The sequence below is a fragment of the Oncorhynchus gorbuscha genome, linkage group LG07, assembly GCF_021184085.1.
Source record: "Oncorhynchus gorbuscha isolate QuinsamMale2020 ecotype Even-year linkage group LG07, OgorEven_v1.0, whole genome shotgun sequence".
NCBI lineage: Eukaryota > Metazoa > Chordata > Actinopteri > Salmoniformes > Salmonidae > Oncorhynchus > Oncorhynchus gorbuscha.
Genome location: NC_060179.1, coordinates 86,213,063 through 86,231,367, shown reverse-complemented (window position 1 = coordinate 86,231,367; position 18,305 = coordinate 86,213,063). Strand labels below are relative to the sequence as shown.

General features: G+C 42.2%; 2 protein-coding genes across 7 annotated transcripts in view; both read right to left on the bottom strand.

The window, feature by feature from the left end:
- The window catches only part of disc1 (DISC1 scaffold protein), a 149,845-nt gene extending 147,714 nt beyond the window's left edge, over nt 1–2,131 (bottom strand). For 3 of the 6 annotated variants that reach the window (XR_006839722.1, XR_006839723.1, XR_006839724.1), the window contains exon 1: nt 1,317–2,128. Coding sequence is in view for 3 of the 6 variants with exons in the window: in XM_046357664.1 (XP_046213620.1) it covers nt 1,317–1,389 (73 nt within the window). In the remaining 3 variants the exon portion in view is untranslated. Of the gene's footprint in view, nt 1–1,316 lie in introns of all 6 variants that reach the window. The other 3 variants (XM_046357664.1, XM_046357665.1, XM_046357663.1) reach the window with 3 other exon arrangements.
- LOC124039065 (AT-rich interactive domain-containing protein 4B-like) overlaps nt 1–18,305 on the bottom strand; it is a 908,546-nt gene that overhangs the window by 629,674 nt on the left and 260,567 nt on the right. The gene's annotated exons all lie outside the window — the stretch shown is intronic.

The window sequence follows — 18,305 nt, the reverse complement described above, 5'->3', positions numbered from 1 at the left end:
GCCTTGCTGGGGTAGGAATAATATTTGATCTGAAAAGCACTTCTCAGCCTCCTGTTCCTTCAGAGATCTGGGACTACAAAGGGTCAGCTTCTCCTGAGAACATTCTTACTGAAGAAATGTGAGGATAATTTTCTAACACGATGTCAGCGTTATATTTGTATCTTTCACATCTGAAAGGTTCAGAGACAACTTCATTCTGTCATCCTCTCGCTCTCTCTCTCTCTCTCAGACTTTTCTTTCTGGAAGCCCCCATGGTGTGCTTCAACAAAGCTTAGTAGATAGTTGGCAGACAGACAGACAGACAGCAGACAGACAGACAGACAGACAGACAGACAGACAGACAGACAGACAGACAGACAGACAGACAGACAGACAGACAGACAGACAGACAGACAGACAGACAGACAGACAGACAGACAGACAGACAGACAGACAGACAGACAGACAGACAGACAGACAGACAGACAGACAGACAGACAGACAGACAGACAGACAGACAGACAGACAGACAGACAGACAGACAGACAGACAGACAGACAGACAGACAGACAGACAGACAGACAGACAGACAGACAGACAGACAGACAGACAGACAGACAGACAGACAGACAGACAGACAGACAGACAGACAGACAGACAGACAGACAGACAGACAGACAGACAGACAGACAGACAGACAGACAGACAGACAGACAGACAGACAGACAGACAGTGTATTTTGTATTAATATTCGAAATGATTATTATAGGCACCACTCCATTGAGTAACACTCGATATGTATTTAATCTATAGGAGAGCCTGGAGGGTAAGTTCATGTAAAACAACCAAGGATATGAAAGACAAAGATTCATGGAAACAGAACTATTGATACATATAGTGCACTGTCATCACTCCCCATTGAGTGAATAGCTACATAACAGCCTAAGCACTAAGTGGATCTTGTCATTTATACTAACCCATAACACTGACAACATTGTAGCTGTCTGACAAAGGTTTCCTACTGTGGGCCTCTCTCATACCCCAACATTCTATCCATCCCTTATGTCAATAGCATAATACCAAGAACAATCGATCACTATGAATAGGAAGCTGGTTCAGAGACACCACCTTCCAATGAGGTCACGTCGTTACCAAAATAACTGCTGAGTAAAAAGCCATTGACCTATCATGTAGCATTTGGTATAAATGTGGTCTACACTTAGTCAGTCCGTATGTTAGCCTATGAAGCTACAACGACATAGTATAAATGCAAACTACTTATATAAATAGCCTGGCAAGATGATAATAATTAATTTAGGTTGGTTATGGTTGGTTACCTTCCATGCCTCCTTCACAGTGGTGATGATGATGATGTTGCGCGTCGCTGCGGTCCGTGTAGTTGTAGTCCATTTGACTTACTTTGACATTCCATCCGAAACAAAATATTTTGGTTGTGGAATGAGAACCTTCAGGGTTCCACCGGCAGCAAGTAGTGGCTGAAACCCGTCATGTTCTAAAAGATGGAAAACCCCCCGACTGAGCTCATTTCCGCTGGGGAAAGTAGCAGGCTGTTCGATTCTCCCTCTCTTCGCTTGTTCCTGATATCAAATCAAATCCATTTGTATTTGTCACATGCGCCGAATATGACAGGTGTAGGTAGACCTTACGGTGAAATGCTTACATGTCCGTAATCAAATATTCTGCTTTGTGTCGAAAATCGTGAAATAACTTGATTCCTCTTGGGCGTCAATTCACTATGTTGCATCAAGATAAACTTTGACAACCATAGAAAGAAGGTTAATTTCAGATAAAATGGGAACCAACTCGTTCAAAACGATAAAACGCTAGAAAACGCGCTATTATTATAAAAGTGGATTACCGTAACATGTGTCAATACCGTTATAATCCAACCGAAGAGGAATAAAGCTCTCCCTTATTCTGCCTGTTGATGCGGACCCGTTATGCGTCGTGGTGGAAGAAGGGAGAAACGTGAGGAGGTGCTGCTTCCTACGTGAGATGGAATTTGACTCCTTCGCCTTCAGGCCGCCTTTTAAAAGGGCAAGAGAAGAGCCAATAGCTGAGAATGCTGAGATAAAAATAGTTTACAGAAATGCATGGTTACTTGTATTGACTTAGAATAAATGAAAATAGCCTAATAATTTTAATAATATTGTTGTCGCCAACTGTATTATTGATGTATTCTAGTGCGCAACCAGACTGGTCGCATAGACTAGACATAACAGTCCATTTCATTCCCGTAGTATATGTTACGTTTGGTATGGTTACATGAGATAAAAGGACCTGTTAGATGTGAAGTTCCCTGTTTAGGGGACCGGCGTAGTTACTGATTCCGATCGATATTTTCGCTGATAAATCGATCTGTGGACACCGTCTATCCAAACGGTTCTCACCGACACAGTGTTTCAGGAAGCCAAGCTCGAGCGCTGTGAGACGGAGACGTTTTGATCTTTAGAAAATAATTAACATTTTCTCCAACACTAAACAAATATCTATTTTACAGTTATAAGGAATGTGATACCTTATAGTTAGTCGTTTTATAAATTGATTATACTATATTTAGAAAGCATGTCAGTCACTTCAGGCCTGACTCATACAGTTTTGAGTTTGTAATGAGGTGCGTACTGGCGGCAGAGAAGTCAGGCGCTGGAGAGCGGAAACTGATTTACAACGGTGTCGTTTAATCAACATAAACCAGCGTCAACAGAACAATACATGGAATGGGTCAAACAAAACCCGGCAATAACCAGCACTACAAGAAACAATTAAGGACATGGAACAGAGGGTTAAATACACAACATGTTGACACAACATGTTGACTTGTTAATTGTTTACTCCATGTGTAACTCTGTGTTGTTGTCTGTTCACACTGCTATGCTTTATCTTGGCCAGGTCGCAGTTGCAAATGAGAACCTGTTCTCAACTAGCCTACCTGGTTAAATAAAGGTGAAAAAAAACATGTAATTGATGGAATTGGAACCAGGTGTGATGGAAGACAAGACAAAACCAATGGGAAATGAAAAGTGGATCAGTGATGGCTAGAAGGTCGGTGACTTCGACCGCCGGGAACTAGGAGAGGGACCAACTTCTGCGGAAGTCGTGACAGAGCTGGAAATACATGATCATATATTTAATATTTTCACATTTGTATTATATTTGTACTATGTACTTGAGCTTGTGTCCTCAAAAGTGACTACACCTCAGCAATGTATTCTACCAGAAAGGTGAACGTTTTACCTTTCTGTGAGTATGCAGGATTACTAGTTATTGTTCATGGCTCTCTCATGATTAATAATTATTTTGGGGGATTACATAGATTGCATGTAGTTACATTGAACTGGTTTTAAGTAAAGGTTGCATGTTTGAATCTCATCACAAACAACTTTAGCAACTTTGCAACTACTTAACATGTTAGCTAACCCTTCATCTAACCCTAACATGTTAGCTAACCCTTCATCTAACCTTAACATGTTAGCTAACCCTTCATCTAACCCTAACATGTTAGCTAACCCTTCATCTAACCCTAACATGTTAGCTAACCCTTCATCTAACCTTAACATGTTAGCTAACACTTCATCTAACCCTAACATGTTAGCTAACCCTTCATCTAACCTTAACATGTTAGCTAACCCTTCATCTAACCCTAACATGTTAGCTAACCCTTCATCTAACCTTAACATGTTAGCTAACCCTTCATCTAACCTTAACATGTTAGCTAACCCTTCATCTAACCTTAACATGTTAGCTAACACTTCATCTAACCTTAACATGTTAGCTATACCTTCATCTAACCTTAACATGTTAGCTAACCCTTCATCTAACCTTAACATGTTAGCTAACCCTTCATCTAACCTTAACATGTTAGCTAACACTTCATCTAACCTTAACATGTTAGCTAACACTTCATCTAACCTTAACATGTTAGCTAACCCTTCATCTAACCTTAAGATGTTAGCTAACCCTTCATCTAACCCTAACATGTTAGCTAACCCTTCATCTAACCTTAACATGTTAGCTAACCCTTCATCTAACCTTAACATGTTAGCTAACGCTTCATCTAACCCTAACATGTTAGCTAACCCTAACATGTTAGCTAACCCTTCATCTAACCCTAACATGTTAGCTAACCCTAACATGTTACCTAACCCTTCATCTAACCCTAACATGTTAGCTAACCCTTCACCTAACCTTGACATGTTAGCTAACCCTTCATCTAACCCTAACATGTTAGCTAACCCTTCATCTAACCCTAACATGTTAGCTAACCCTTCATCTAACCCTAACATGTTATCTAACCCTTCATCTAACCTTAACATGTTAGCTAACCCTTCATCTAACCTTAACATGTTAGCTAACCCTTCATCTAACCCTAACATGTTAGCTAACCCTTCATCTAACCCTAACCTTTTAACCTAACCCCTAACCTTAACCCTAACCCCTAGAGTTAATGTTAGCCAGCCAGCTAACATTAGCCACCTAGCCAACGTTTAGTCACAACAAAATGTCATTTTTAACTTAACATACATTTGCAAATATGTAACATATTGTACATTTTGTAAATTCATAGCATATTGCACAAATTGCAATTTGTAACACATCATACAAATTGTCATTTGTAACGAAATGGATGATGAAACATCCACAAATGAGATGATTGTGGACTTCAGGAAACAGCAGAGGGAACACCCCCCTATCCACATCGATGGAACAGTAGTGGAGAGGGTAGCTAGTTTTAAGTTCCTCGGCATACACATCACAGACAAACTGAATTGGTCCACTCACACTGACAGCGTCGTGAAGAAGGCGCAGCAGCGCCTATTCAACCTCAGGAGGCTGAAGAAATTCGGCTTGTCACCAAAAGCACTCACAAACTTCTACAGATGCACAATCGAGAGCATCCTGGCGGGCTGTATCACCGCCTGGTACGGCAACTGCTCCGCCTCAACCGTAAGGCTCTCCAGAGGGTAGTGAGGACTGCACAACGCATCACCGGGGGCAAACTACCTGCCCTCCAGGACACCTACACCACCCGTTGTTACAGGAAGGCCATAAAGATCATCAAGGACATCAACCACCCGAACCACTGCCTGTTCACCCCGCTATCATCCAGAAGGCGAGGTCAGTACAGGTGCATCAAAGCTGGGACCGAGAGACTGAAAAACAGCTTCTATCTCAAGGCCATCAGACTGTTAAATAGCCACCACTAACATTGAGTGGCTGCTGCCAACACACTGTCATTGACACTGACCCAACTCCAGCCATTTAATAATGGGAATTGATGGGAAATGATGTAAATATATCACTAGCCACTTTAAACAATGCTACCTTATATAATGTTACTTACCCTACATTATTCATCTCATATACATATGTATATACTGTACTCTACAACATCGACTGCATCCTTATGTAACACATGTATCACTAGCCACTTTAACTATGCCACTTTGTTTACTTTGTCTACATACTCATCTCATATGTATATACTGTACTCGATACCATCTACTGTATGCTGCTCTGTACCATCACTCATTCATATATCCTTATGTACATGTTCCTTATCCCCTTACACTGTGTATAAGACAGTAGTTTTGGAATTGTTAGTTAGATTACTTGTTGGTTATCACTGCATTGTCGGAACTAGAAGCACAAGCATTTCGCTACACTCGCATTAACATCTGCTAACCATGTGTATGTGACAAATAAAATTTGATTTGATTTGATTTGAAATGAATGCATACCATACGAAACGTAACATATCATACTACATGGAGTGTCTCGGATTTACAAATGGAATAATAGGCATATGTCCAACTGGACGAGGACTCCTTATAAGTCAATTTAGAAAAAGCAACACCGTATCCAATAATGATTCCATGGTAAGATATTTTTAAATACATTTTTGTCATGGAAATGTTGTCAAATTGTGTTGCTTTATTTTGTCGATATCATTATGAATAACATAGGCTACTGCGGAAATATTGCCTTCAAGGCTTTACTTCCCATGGAGAAAGTCTCCTTGCCCCACCACAGAGTTTGTTTTCGCTGTGTTCCATCCCCAGACCCTCTGTCACCCAGATTCACTGGTCACCGCCTCCCAGGAGTGTTTCTAGACAAGGGTTTGACAGTCAGAGCAGTCAAGTAGTCAGTCAGCCGACACAACAGTAGGTCTTAGTTACTGCCCTTATCCTCTGTCTCTGTATTGGGACTCTGGTGCCCTGAATGGGTTCAATGTCTAGTGACTGTCTAATTAAGGCAAAATGGCAGGCCCATGCAGTTCTAAGTCCTTGTCCTACATGGTTTTGAGCCACTTACTGTCGCCGGGCAGATCAAACCAACCAGCTGTCTGATCACCAGACCTAGACTCATGACCTCATATCCTATGGCAGGACACAACCTAGTCTCAGAGCAATTCGTATTGTTCTGTATGTAAATCGGTTAAGGTCAGGGTTAAGGTTAGGAGTTAGGTTAAAGGGTTAAGGTTAGTGTAAGAGGAAGGGTTAGCTGAAAGGTTTAAGGTTAGGGGTAGCTAACATGCTAAGTATTTGCAAAGTAGCAAAAAGTAGTAAGTAGTTGAAAAGTTGCTAATTAGCCCGTGATGAGATTCAAACAGATTCTGTGTAAAAACGGTTTAATGTAACTAAAAATTTTTTTAAATGAATCTATGTAATCCCCAAAATACTTATTTATCATGACAGCGACATAAACAATAACTAGTAATGTTGCATACTCCAAGAAAGGTCAAAATAGTTCTACATTGCTGAGGTGTAGTCACTTTAAAGAAACAAGTTTAAGTACACAGTACAAATATGATAAAAATATGAAATATTTTATATAATGTTTTTCCTATTCAACAAACCTGTATGAATAAGGCTTGACATGACTTACAGTTGAAGTCCGAAGTTTACATACACTTAGGTTGGAGTCATTAAAACTAGTTTACATACACTTAGGTTGGAGTCATTAAAACTAGTTTACATACACTTAGGTTGGAGTCATTAAAACTAGTTTACATACACTTAGGTTGGAGTCATTAAAACTAGTTTACATACACTTAGGTTGGAGTCATTGAAACTAGTTTACATACACTTAGGTTGGAGTCATTAAAACTTGTTTTTCAACCACTCCACAAATGTCTTGTTAACAAACTATAGTTTTGGCAAGTCGGTTAGACATCTACTTTGTGCATGACGCAAGTAATTTTTCATTAATTGTTTACAGACAGATTATTTCACCTATAATTCACTGTATCACAATTCCAGTGGGTCAGAAGTTTACATACACTAACTTGACTGTGCATTATAACAGCTTGGAAAATTTCAGAAAATGATGTCGTGGCTTTAGAAGCTTCTGATAGGCTAATTGACATAATTTGAATCAATTAGAGGTGTACCTGTGGATGTATTTCAAGGCCTTCCTTCAAACTCAGTGCCTCTTTGCTTGACGTCATGGGAAAATCAGAAGAAATCAGCCAAGACCTCAGAAAACATTTTGTAGACCTCCACAAGTCTGGTTCATCCTTGGGAGCAATTTCCAAACGCCTGAAGGTACTACGTTCATGTGTACAAACAATAGTACGTGAGTATAAACACCATGGGACCACGCAGCCGTCATACCGCTCAGGAATGAGATGCGTTCTGTCTCTCCAGATGAACAAGTATAAACACCATGGGACCACGCAGCCGTCATACCGCTCAGGAAGGAGATGCGTTCTGTCTCCTCCAGATGAACAAGTATAAACACCGTGGGACCACGCAGCCGTCATACCGCTCAGGAAGGAGATGCGTTCTGTCTCCTCCAGATGAACAAGTATAAAACACCATGGGACCACGCAGCCGTCATACCGCTCAGGAAGGAGATGCTTCTGTCTCCTCCAGATGAACAAGTATAAACACCGTGGGACCACGCAGCCGTCATACCGCTCAGGAAGGAGATGCGTTCTGTCTCCTCCAGATGAACGTACATTGGTGCAAAAAGTGCAAATCAATCCCAGAACAACAGCAAAGGACCTTGTCAAGATGTTGGAGGAAACAGGTACAAAAGTACCTATATCCACAGTAAAAAGAGTCAAAGGTAGACGTGGGGAGGTTAAAGTCGCCCAGAACTGTGAGAGGTGAGCCGTTCTCAGGAAAGGAGCTTATCAAGGCATCAAGCTCATTGATGAACTCTCGAGGGAACCTGGAGGGCGATAAATGATAAGGATGTTAAGCTTGAAAGGGCTGGTAACTGTGACAGCATGGAATTCAAAGGAGGCGATAGACAGATGGGTAAGGGGAGAAAGAGAGAATGACCACTTGGGAGAGATGAGGATCCCGGTGCCACCACCCCGCTGACCAGAAGCTCTCGGGTGTGCGAGAACACGTGGGCGGACGAAGAGAGAGCAGTAGGAGTAGCAGTGTTGTCTGTGGTGATCCATGTTTCCGTCAGTGCCAAGAAGTCGAGGGACTGGAGGGAGGCATAGGCTGAGATGAATTCTGCCTTGTTGGCCGCAGATCGGCAGTTCCAGAGGCTACCGGAGACCTGGAACTCCACGTGGGTCGTGCGCGCTGGGACCACCAGATCAGGTGGCGCGGCCACGCGGTGTGGAGCGTTTGTATGGTCTGTGCAGAGAGGAGAGAACAGGGGTTGACAGGCTACAGAAGAGGCTACGCTAATGCAAAGGAGATTGAATGACAAGTGGACTACACGTCTCGAATGTTCAGAAAGTTAAGCTTACGTAGCAAGAATCTTATTGACTAAAATGATTAAAATGATACAGTACTGCTAAAGTAGGCTAGCTGGCAGTGGGTGCGTTGTTGACACTACACTAATCAAGTCGTTCCGTTGAGTGTAATAGTTTCTGCAGTGCTGCTATTCGGGGGCTAGCTGGCTAGCTAGCAGTGTTGTTTACGTTACGTTGCGTTAAAAGAACGACAATAGCTGGCTAGCTAACCTAGAAAATCGCTCTAGACTACACAATTATCTTTGATACAAAGACGGCTATGTAGCTAGCTATGTAGCTAGCTACGATCAAGCAAATCAAACCATTGTACTGTAATGAAATGAAATTAAAATGTGATACTACCTGTGAATGCGACCGGGTTGTGAGTCTATTCGGTAGATGTTGGCTAGCTGTTGGCTAGCTGTCGGCTAGCTGTCGGCTAGCTGTTAGCTAGCTGTTGGCTAGCTAGCAGAGTCTCCTACGTTAAGGATGACAAATAGCTGGCTAGCTAACCTCGGTAAATTAAGATAATCACTCTAAGACTACACACTCTAAACTACACAATTATCTTGGATACGAAGACAGCAAAGACAGCTATGTAGCTAGCTAACACTACACTAATCAAGTCTGTTATGCAGGTGAGTGAGGACCCAAAAGCGACTTAACAGAAACAGAGTTTATTCAAGTCCAAACAGAAAATAACAAATCCTGAATCCTTAACAGGAAATGTCCAAACGGGGAATAACAGAAATCCTCTAGTTTGTAGAGGGGAAAAACAGGATAAGCGGCCACAGACTGCAGGTCCCTTCGGGTGGCGCAGGCCGTAGCTGACAGAGACACCTGCTCACACGCAGCATCTGATGAAGGCAAAACACGACAGGACGGAACAAGAACACAGCACAGCAAACAAGAATCCGACAAGGACAGAAGCAGAAACAGAGAGAGAAATAGGGACTTAATCAGAGGGCAAAATAGGGGACAGGTGTGAAAGTGTAAACGAGGTAGTTAGGAGAATGAGGAACAGCTGGGAGCAGGAACGGAACGATAGAGAGAGAGAGGGATAGAGAGAGGGAAAGAACCTAATAAGACCAGCAGGGGAAACGAATAGAAGAGAAAGCACAGGGACAAGACATGACAATGTATGACAATACATGACAAAGTCGTTCAGTTGAGTGTAATAGTTTCTCCAGTGCAGCTAATCAGTGGACGTTAGCTAGCTGGCTAGTGAAGACTACGTTAGGACGGTGAAATACGATAATTACGCAATTATCTTTGATACAAAGACGGCTATGTCGCTAGCTAAGAAGAAATTGCTAAGATTAGACAAATCAAACCGTTGTGCTATAATGAAATGTAATGAAATGTAATGAAAAAGTTATACTACCTGCGGGAGCGAAGTGCCGATGCGACCACTCATTACATAATGAGCAGTTCTCTAAATTGTTAAATTACGAACCTAGTTGGTTTGTACATCATCTGTAAATATGAATAAAATTGTTAAATTACGAACCTAGTTGGTTTAGCCACAGAGAAAGCCAGCAACCTTCCCTCTAGCCTAGTGGTTAGGACAGTAACCAAAAGGTTGCTAGATCGAATCCCCAAGCTGACAAGGTATAAATCTGTCGTTCTGCCCCTGAACAAGGCAGTTAACCCACTGTTCCTAGGCCGTCATTGTAAATAAAAGTTCTGAACTGACTTGCCTAGTTAAATAAAGGTTAAACAAACAAAAAAAACTAAGGAGACGAAGTGGACTTCAGGAAACAGCAGAGGGAGCACCCCCCCTATCCACATTGAAGGGACAGCAGTGGAGAAGGTGGAAAGTTTTAAGTTCCTGGGCGTACACATCACAGACAAACTGAAATGGTCCACCCACACAGACAGTGTGAGGAAGAAGGCGCAACAGCGCCTCTTCAACCTCAGAAGGCTAAAGAAATTTGTCTTGTCACCCAAAACCCTAACAAACTTTTACAGATGCACCATCGAGAGCATCCTGTCGGGCTGTATCACCGCCTGGTACGGCAACTGCACCCCCCTCAACCGTAAGGCTCACCAGAGGGTGGTGCGGTCTGCACAATGCATCACCGGGGGCAAAACTACCTGCCCTCCAGGACACCTACACCACCCGATGTTACAGGAAGGCCAAAAAGATCATCAAGGACATCAACCACCCGAGCCACTGCCTGTTCACCCCGCTATCATCCAGAAGGTGAGGTCAGTACAGGTGTATCAAAGCTGGGACCAAGAGATTGAAAAACAGTTTTTTTTCTCAAGGCCATTAGACTGCTAAACAGCCATCACTAACTCAGAGAGACTGCTGCCTACATTGAGACCCAATCACTGGACACTAGTCACTTTAAACTAGTCACCTTAAACAATGCCACTTTAATAATGTTTAAATATTTTACATTACTCATATCAAATGTATATAGTGTATTTTATACCATCTACTGCACCTTGCCTATGCTGCTCGGCCATCACTCATCCATATGCTTATAAATACATATTCTCATTCACCCCTTTAGATGTGTGTGTATTAGGTAGTGGTTGGGGAATTGCTGGATTACATGTTAGATATTACTGCATGGTCAGAACTAGAAGCACAAGCATTTCGCTACACTCGTATTAACATCTGCTAAACATGTATGTGACCAATCTGATTTGAGGGTGGTAATAACCATGTTATAACACTAGGGGGAAGTAATGACTATGTTACAACACTAGGGATTGTAATGACCATGTTATAACACTAGGGAATGTAATGACCATGTTACAACACTAGGGGTGGTAATGACCATGTTACAACACTATGGGGTGGTAATGACCATGTTACAACACTATGGGGTGGTAATGACCATGTTACAACACTAGGGGTGGTAATGACCATGTTATAACACTAGGGATTGTAATGACCATGTTATAACACTAGGGATTGTAATGACCATGTTACAACACTAGGGTGGGGTAATGACCATGTTATAACACTAGGGATTGTAATGACCATGTTACAACACTAGGGATTGTAATGACCATGTTACAACACTAGGGGGTGGAAATTACTATGTTACAACACTAGGGGGTGGTAATGACCATGTTATAACACTAGGGGGTGGTAAATGACCATGTTATAACACTAGGGGGAAGTAATGACCATGTTATAACACTAGGGATTGTAATGACCATGTTACAACACTAGGGGGTGGTAATGACCACGTTACAACACTAGGGGTGGTAATGACCATGTTACAAAACTAGGGGTGGTAATGACCACGTTACAACACTAGGGGTGGTAATGACCATGTTACAACACTAGGGGATTGTAATGACCATGTTATAACACTAGGGGTGGCAATGACCATGTTATAACACTAGGGATTGTAATGACCATGTTATAACACTAGGGGATTGTAATGACCATGTTACAACACTAGGGGTGGTAATGACCATGTTACAACACTAGGGGTGGTAATGACCATGTTATAACACTAGGGTGTGGTAATGACCATGTTATAACAATAGGGATTGTAATGACCATGTTATAACACTAGGGATTGTAATGACCATGTTATAACACTAGGGGTGGTAATGACCATGTTACAACACTAGGGATTGTAATGACCATGTTATAACACTAGGGGGTGGGAATGACCATGTTATAACACTAGGATTGTAATGACCATGTTATAACACTAGGGATTGTAATGACCATGTTACAACACTAGGGGGTGGTAATGACCATTGTTATGACACTAGGGGGTGGTAATGATCATGTTATAACACTAGGGATTGTAATGGCCATGTTTTAACACTAGGGATTGTAATGGCCATGTTATAACACTAGGGATTGTAATGACCATGTTATAACACTAGGGGGTGGTAATGACCATGTTATAACACTAGGGTGTGGTAATGACCATGTTATAACAATAGTGATTGTAATGACCATGTTATAACAATAGGGATTGTAATGACCATGTTATAACACTAGGGGTGTAAACACTGACCATGTTACAACACTAGGGGTTGTAATGACCATGTTATAACACTAGGGGGTGGTAATGACCATGTTATAACACTAGGGATTGTAATGACCATGTTATAACACTAGGGGATTGTAATGACCATGTTACAACACTAGGGGGTGGTAATGACCATTGTTACGACACTAGGGGGTGGTAATGACCATGTTATAACACTAGGGATTGTAATGGCCATGTTATAACACTAGGGATTGTAATGGCCATGTTATAACACTAGGGATTGTAATGACCATGTTATAACACTAGGGAAGTAATGACCATGTTATAACACTAGGGATTGTAATGACCATGTTATAACACTAGGGGAAGTAATGACCATGTTATAACACTAGGGATTGTAATGAGCACGTTACAACACTAGTTACAACACTAGGGGTGGTAATGATCATGTTATAACTTTCTACTATTAAACTCGGACAAAACAGAGATGCTTGTTCTAGGTCCCAAGAAACAAAGAGATCTTCTGTTGAATCTGACAATTAATCTTAATGGTTGTACAGTCGTCTCAAATAAAACTGTGAAGGACCTAATCTGGACCCTGATCTCCTTTTGAAGAACATATCAAGACCATTTCGAGGACAGCTTTTTTCCATCTAAACATTGCAAAAATCAGAAACTTTCTGTCCAAAAATGATGCAGAAAAATTAATCCATGCTTTTGTCACTTCTAGGTTAGACTACTGCAATGCTCTATTTTATAACACCAAAGCACTAAATAAACTTCAGTTAGTGCTAAATACTAGAATCCTGACTAGAACCAAAAAATTTGATCATATTACACCAGTGCTAGCCTCTCTACACTGGCTTCCTGTCAAAGCAAGGGCTGATTTCAAGGTTTTACTGCTAACCTACAAAGTTACATGGGCTTGCTCCTACACCTCTCTGATTTGGTCCTGCCGTGCATACCTATACGTACGCTACGGTCACAAGACGCAGGCCTCCTAATTGTCCCTAGAATTTCTAAGCAAACAGCTGGAGGCAGGGCTTTCTCCTATAGAGCTCCATTTTTATGGAACGGTCTGCCTACCCATGTCAGAGACGCAAACTCGGTCTCAACCTTTAAGTCTTTACTGAAGACTCATCTCTTCAGTGGGTCATATGATTGAGTGTAATCTGGCCCAGGTTGAACGGAAAGGCTCTGGAGCAACGGCCCTTGCTGTCTCTGCCTGGCCGGTTCCCCTTTTCCACTGGGATTCTCTGCCTCTAACCCTGTTACGGGGCTGAGTCACTGGCTTGTTACAACACTAGGGCCGTCCCTGGGGGATGACCCTGGGTGGGTTACATTTACATTTAAGTCATTTAAGACGCTGTTATCCAGACGACTACAAATTGGTGATTCACTGTTGTGGTCGGCCTGTCTGTTCCCCCACCCCTTGGGTTGTACCGTGTCGGAGATCTTTGTGGGCTATACCATTGTCTCAGGATGGTAAGTTGGTGGTTGAAGATTTCCCTATAAATAATAATAATAAATGCCATTTAGCAGACGCTTTATCCAAAGCGACTTACAGTCATGTGTGCATACATTCTACGTATGGGTGGTCCCGGGATCGAACCCACTACCCTGGCGTTACAAGCGACCATGCTCTACCAACTGAGCTACAGAAGGACCACCTCTAGTGGTGTGGGGGCTGTGCTTTGGCAAAGTGGGTGGGGTTATGATCCTTCCTGTTTGGCCCTGTCCGGGGGTGTCCTGGATGGGGCCACAGTGTTCCTGACCCCTCCTGACCCCTCCTGTCTCAGCCTCCAGTATTTATGCTGCAGTAGTTTATGTGTCGGGGCTAGGGTCAGTTTGTTTATCTGGAGTATTCTCCTGTCCTATTCGGTGTCCTGTGTAAATCTAAGTGTGCGTTCTCTAATTCTCTCCTTCTCTCTTTCTTTCTCTCGGAGGACCTGAGTAAGAACCATGCCCCAGGACTACCTGACATGATGACTCCTTGCTGTCCCCAGTCCACCTGGCCATGCTGCTGCTCCAGTTTCAACTGGCCTGGGCCCTAGGACCATGTCCCAGGACTACCTGACATGAGGACTCCTTGCTGTCCCCAGTCCACCTGGCCATGCTCCTGCTCCAGTTTCAACTGTTCTGCCTTACTATTATTCAACCATGCTGGTCATTTATGAACATTTGAACATCTTGGCCAATGTTCTGTTATAATCTCCACCTGGCACAGCCAGAAGAGGACTGGCCACCCCACATATGCTCTCTAATTCTCTCTTTCTTTCTCTCTCTCGGAGGACCTGAGCCCTAGACCGTGCCCCAGGACTACCTGACATGATGGCTCCTTGCTGTCCCCAGTCCATCTGACTGTGCTGCTGCTCCAGTTTCAACTGTTCTGCCTTATTATTATTTGACCATGCTGGTCATTTATGAACATTTGAACATCTTGGTCATGTTCTGTTATAACATTAGGCACAGCCAGAAGAGGACTGGCCACCCCACATAGCCCGGTTCCTCTCTAGGTTTCTTCCTAGGTTTTGGCCTTTCTAGGAGTTTTTCCTAGCCACCATGTTACACCTGCATTGTTTGCTGTTTGGGGTTTTAGGCTGGGTTTCTGTAAGCACTTTGAGATATCAGCTGATGTAATAACCATGGGCTATATAAATAAATTTGATTTGATTTGATTTGATTTGATAACAGTAGGGGGTGGTAATAACCATGTTATAACACTAGGGACCATGTTACAACACTAGGGATTGTAATGACCATGTTATAACACTAGGGATTGTAATGACCATGTTACAACACTAGGGGTGGTAATGACCATGTTATAATGCTAGGGGGTGGTAATGACCATGTTATAACACCAAGGACCATGTTACAACACTAGGGAGTGGTAATGACCATGTTACAACACTAGGGGGTGGTAATGACCATGTTACAACACTAGGGGGTGGTAATGACCATGTTACAACACTAGGGTGTGGTAATGACCATGTTACAACAGTAGGGGGTGGTAATAACCATGTTATAACACTAGGGACCATGTTACAACACTAGGGGATTGTAATGACCATGTTACAACACTGGGGTGTGGTAATGACCATGTTATAACATTAGGGGGTGGTAATGACCATGTTACAACACTAGGGGATTGTAATGACCATGTTATAACACGAGGGATTGTAATGACCATGTTACAACACTAGGGGGTGGTAATGACCACGTTACAACACTAGGGGTGGTAATAACCATGTTATAACACTAGGGGGGTAATAACCATGTTATAACACTAGGGACCATGTTACAACACTAAGGGATTGTAATGACCATGTTATAACACTAGGGATTGTAATGACCATGTTACAACACTATGGGGTGGTAATGACCACGTTATAACACTAGGGGTGGTAATGACCACGTTACAACACTAGGGGGTGGTAATGACCATGTTACAACACTAGGGATTGTAATGACCATGTTATAACACTAGGGGTGGGAATGACCATGTTATAACACTAGGGATTGTAATGACCATGTTATAACACTAGGGATTGTAATGACCATGTTATAACACTAGGGGGAAGTAATGACCATGTTATAACACTAGGGATTGTAATGAGCACGTTACAACACTAGGGGTGGTAATGATCATGTTACAACACTAGGGATTGTAATGACCATGTTATAACAGGAGGGATTGTAATGACCATGTTACAACACTATGGGGTGGTAATGACCATGTTACAACACTAGGGGTGGTAATGACCATGTTACAACACTAGGGATTGTAATGACCATGTTATAACACTAGGGGGTGGGAATGACCATGTTACAACACTGGGGTGTGGTAATGACCATGTTATAACATTAGGGGGTGGTAATGACCATGTTACAACACTAGGGGATTGTAATGACCATGTTATAACACTAGGGGGTGGTAATGACCACGTTACAACACTAGGGGTGGTAATAACCATGTTATAACAGTAGGGGGTGGTAATAACCATGTTATAACACTAGGGACCATGTTACAACACTAAGGGATTGTAATGACCATGTTATAACACTAGGGATTGTAATGACCATGTTACAACACTATGGGGAGGTAATGACCACGTTACAACACTAGGGGGTGGTAATGACCACGTTACAACACTAGGGGGTGGTAATGACCATGTTACAACACTAGGGGATTGTAATGACCATGTTATAACACTAGGGGGTGGGAATGACCATGTTATAACACTAGGGATTGTAATGACCATGTTATAACACTAGGGATTGTAATGACCATGTTACAACACTAGGGGGTGGTAATGACCACGTTACAACACTAGGGGTGGTAATAACCATGTTATAACAGTAGGGGGTGGTAATAACCATGTTATAACACTAGGGACCATGTTACAACACTAAGGGATTGTAATGACCATGTTATAACACTAGGGATTGTAATGACCATGTTACAACACTATGGGGTGGTAATGACCACGTTACAACACTAGGGGTGGTAATGACCACGTTACAACACTAGGGGTGGTAATGACCATGTTACAACACTAGGGGATTGTAATGACCATGTTATAACACTAGGGGTGGGAATGACCATGTTATAACACTAGGGATTGTAATAACCATGTTATAACACTAGGGATTGTAATGACCATGTTATAACACTAGGGGGAAGTAATGACCATGTTATAACACTAGGGATTGTAATGAGCATGTTACAACACTATGGGTGGTAATGATCATGTTACAACACTAGGGATTGTAATGACCATGTTATAACAGGAGGGATTGTAATGACCATGTTACAACACTATGGGGTGGTAATGACCACGTTACAACACTAGGGGTGGTAATGACCATGTTACAACACTAGGGGATTGTAATGACCATGTTATAACACTAGGGGTGGGAATGACCATGTTATAAGACGAGGGATTGTAATGACCATGTTACAACACTAGGGGTGGTAATGACCACGTTACAACACTAGGGGTGGTAATGACCATGTTACAACACTAGGGATTGTAATGACCATGTTATAACACTAGGGGTGGGAATGACCATGTTATAACACTAGGGATTGTAATGACCATGTTATAACACTAGGGATTGTAATGACCATGTTACAACACTAGGGGTGGTAATGACCATGTTACAACACTAGGGGTGGTAATGACCATGTTATAACACTAGGGATTGTAATGGCCATGTTATAACACTAGGGATTGTAATGGCCATGTTATAACACTAGGGATTGGTAATGACCATGTTATAACACTAGGGGGCAGTAATGACCATGTTATAACACTAGGGATTGTAATGACCATGTTATAACACTAGGGGAAGTAATGACCATGTTATAACACTAGGGATTGTAATAACATGTTACAACACTAGGGGTGGTAATGATCATGTTATAACAGTAGGGACCATGTTACAACACTAGGGAGTGGTAATGACCATGTTACAACACTAGGGGTGGTAATGACCATGTTACAACACTAGGGGTGGTAATGACCATGTTACAACACTAGGGGTGTGGTAATGACCATGTTACAACAGTAGGGGTGGTAATAACCATGTTATAACACTAGGGACCATGTTACAACACTAGGGGATTG